Here is a 2,051-nt window from a genome sequence, read left to right on the forward strand (position 1 = left end):
CTGTAAACACACACACACACACACACACACACACACACACACACACACACACAGATTACTGCTAAACGAACCGGTTAACACACACCAACTGACGCCGCGTGTTTGCAGGTGGACTTCAACACTTGATATGAATGTGAAGGAATTCATTCATTCTCATCCTTGTTAATTACTTAACACTTCCTTAATTAAACGACATGACAGATGACTTCAGCTGCTCAAACACTTAGATGTCTATACACACACACACACACACACACACACAGAGCACTCTCTATTGTGCTCTGTCTGTGTATCAGTAAACAAAGCAGGGCATTGTGGGTAGAAACGGGCTCAGTGAGTCTCTGTGTGATCGAACACTGATCCGTTCATCATTAATGAGCACAATAATCACACTGAGCTCTATGAACTCTATGAACTATAACAGTCTCTCCACCAATGACTGACTGACACTGACCAGTGGCTCAAACGATTAAAAATCACTTTTGTTCATTAAAATAAAGCAGAAAAAAAAAATTCATCATTTTAATGTACTAAAATAACTGAAAAAAAAAAAAAAAAAAAGACAATAAAAATTACAATAAAACAACAACAAAATAATTAAAACTTTAACTAAAATAAAAATGAAAAAGGATAAAATAAAAATAAAAACAAACTCAAAATATTAAAGGGGTCATATGATGCTGCTAAAAATAACAATTTCGTGTATTTGGTGTAATGAAATGTGTCAAAAAAACACATTATTTTCCACATACTGTACATTATTGTTTCTCCTCTATGCCCTGCCTTTCTGAAACACGTCGATTTTTACAAAGCTCATCGGTCTGAAAAGCGAGGTGTGCTCTGATTGGCCAGCTATCCAGTGCGTTGTGATTGGCCGAATACCTCAAGCGTGTGACGGAAATGTTACGTCCCTTACCATATTGTGATGCCTGCGGCAACCACATGTGGATCAGCTCCACGCATGACGAAGCGATATTGTCCTCTTCTGGAAGGCCAAACAAAGTAGTTTCGCTTTCACAACGAAGCACACAGCGCCTTCACGACATGGCGGCGGCGGCAACAATACTACAGCGAGAATAAAAGTTACGCCTGCTTTCTTTGCGTGAACATTTGGGCGGCGTTATGCAAATCTTCCCAGATAGTGACGTAGGTATGTGGGGGCGTGTTAGAACGAGCCATTTTAGGTAGGCGTGGCTGACTCTTAACTTTTATAAAGAATATCTCTTTGGATTTGAGACTTTAGTCTTAGCAACTTTACAGATCTTCTTTATGCACCAAGAGCTTGTAACACTCCAAAGAGAAAGGAAAAATTGAAATCGCATCATATGACCCCTTTAATAAAACTATAATAGTTTCTTAATGATACATAAGTAACACTGTTCTGAACTGACTGCAAATCCGGACATGTGATCGTCTCGCACAGTGTCTCGCATGATGACGTGAAACGTCTCGGTTACGTACGTAACCCTCGATCCCTGATGGAGGGAATGGAGACGTTATGTCGAACGACATATGGGGTCTCACTTGGGAGGCCAATCATCTCGGAGTTTAAGAGAAAACGGCAATGAGAATTGGCTAGTGGATTGCTGAGCCACTCCCCTTGCCTATGGGTATATAAGGCGACAGCGCGCATCCACTCATTAGGCTTTACGCTGAGGAGCCGAGAACGTGTCCCAGCAACAGCGAATAATTCAAGGTTGTGGCATGGGGACATAACGTCTCCGTTCCCTCCATCAGGGAACGAGGGGTACGTACGTAACCAAGACGTTCCCTAGCTGTCAGACACTACGAGCTATGTCGAACGACCCCCAGCGCAAATACACTGACCTTGGTACCAAGGGGAGCAAATTGTGAGTACATCGCTGCTGGAGAAGGCCATGCTGCTGTTCCGTCCACAAAAAAAGTTTTTGAAAGGGATTTCAACCTTTTCAACCTTATTGCTTCAAATCTTTCCTATTTGTTCTTTCAGCCTGGCAGAACGATGGGGAAGCGAGCCAAGCGAGCCTAGGTCGCTACGGAGACCACATCCTACCCGTAGGGAGGTGACATGT

General features: G+C 42.6%; 1 protein-coding gene across 1 annotated transcript in view; it reads right to left on the minus strand.

The window, feature by feature from the left end:
* Positions 1-170: 170 nt before the first annotated feature.
* The window catches only part of LOC107681919 (band 4.1-like protein 3), a 28,271-nt gene continuing 26,390 nt past the window's right edge, over positions 171-2,051 (minus strand). The window contains exons 8-9 of the mRNA XM_016478290.1: positions 262-285; positions 171-180 (exon numbers count right to left, since the gene is read on the minus strand). Coding sequence (XP_016333776.1) covers positions 171-180; positions 262-285 — 34 coding nt within the window. The remainder of the gene's footprint in view (positions 181-261; positions 286-2,051) is intronic.

This window comes from Sinocyclocheilus anshuiensis, unplaced genomic scaffold (assembly GCF_001515605.1).
Source record: "Sinocyclocheilus anshuiensis isolate Anshui unplaced genomic scaffold, SAMN03320099.WGS_v1.1 scaffold2198, whole genome shotgun sequence".
In the NCBI taxonomy this organism is placed as follows: Eukaryota; Metazoa; Chordata; class Actinopteri; order Cypriniformes; family Cyprinidae; genus Sinocyclocheilus; species Sinocyclocheilus anshuiensis.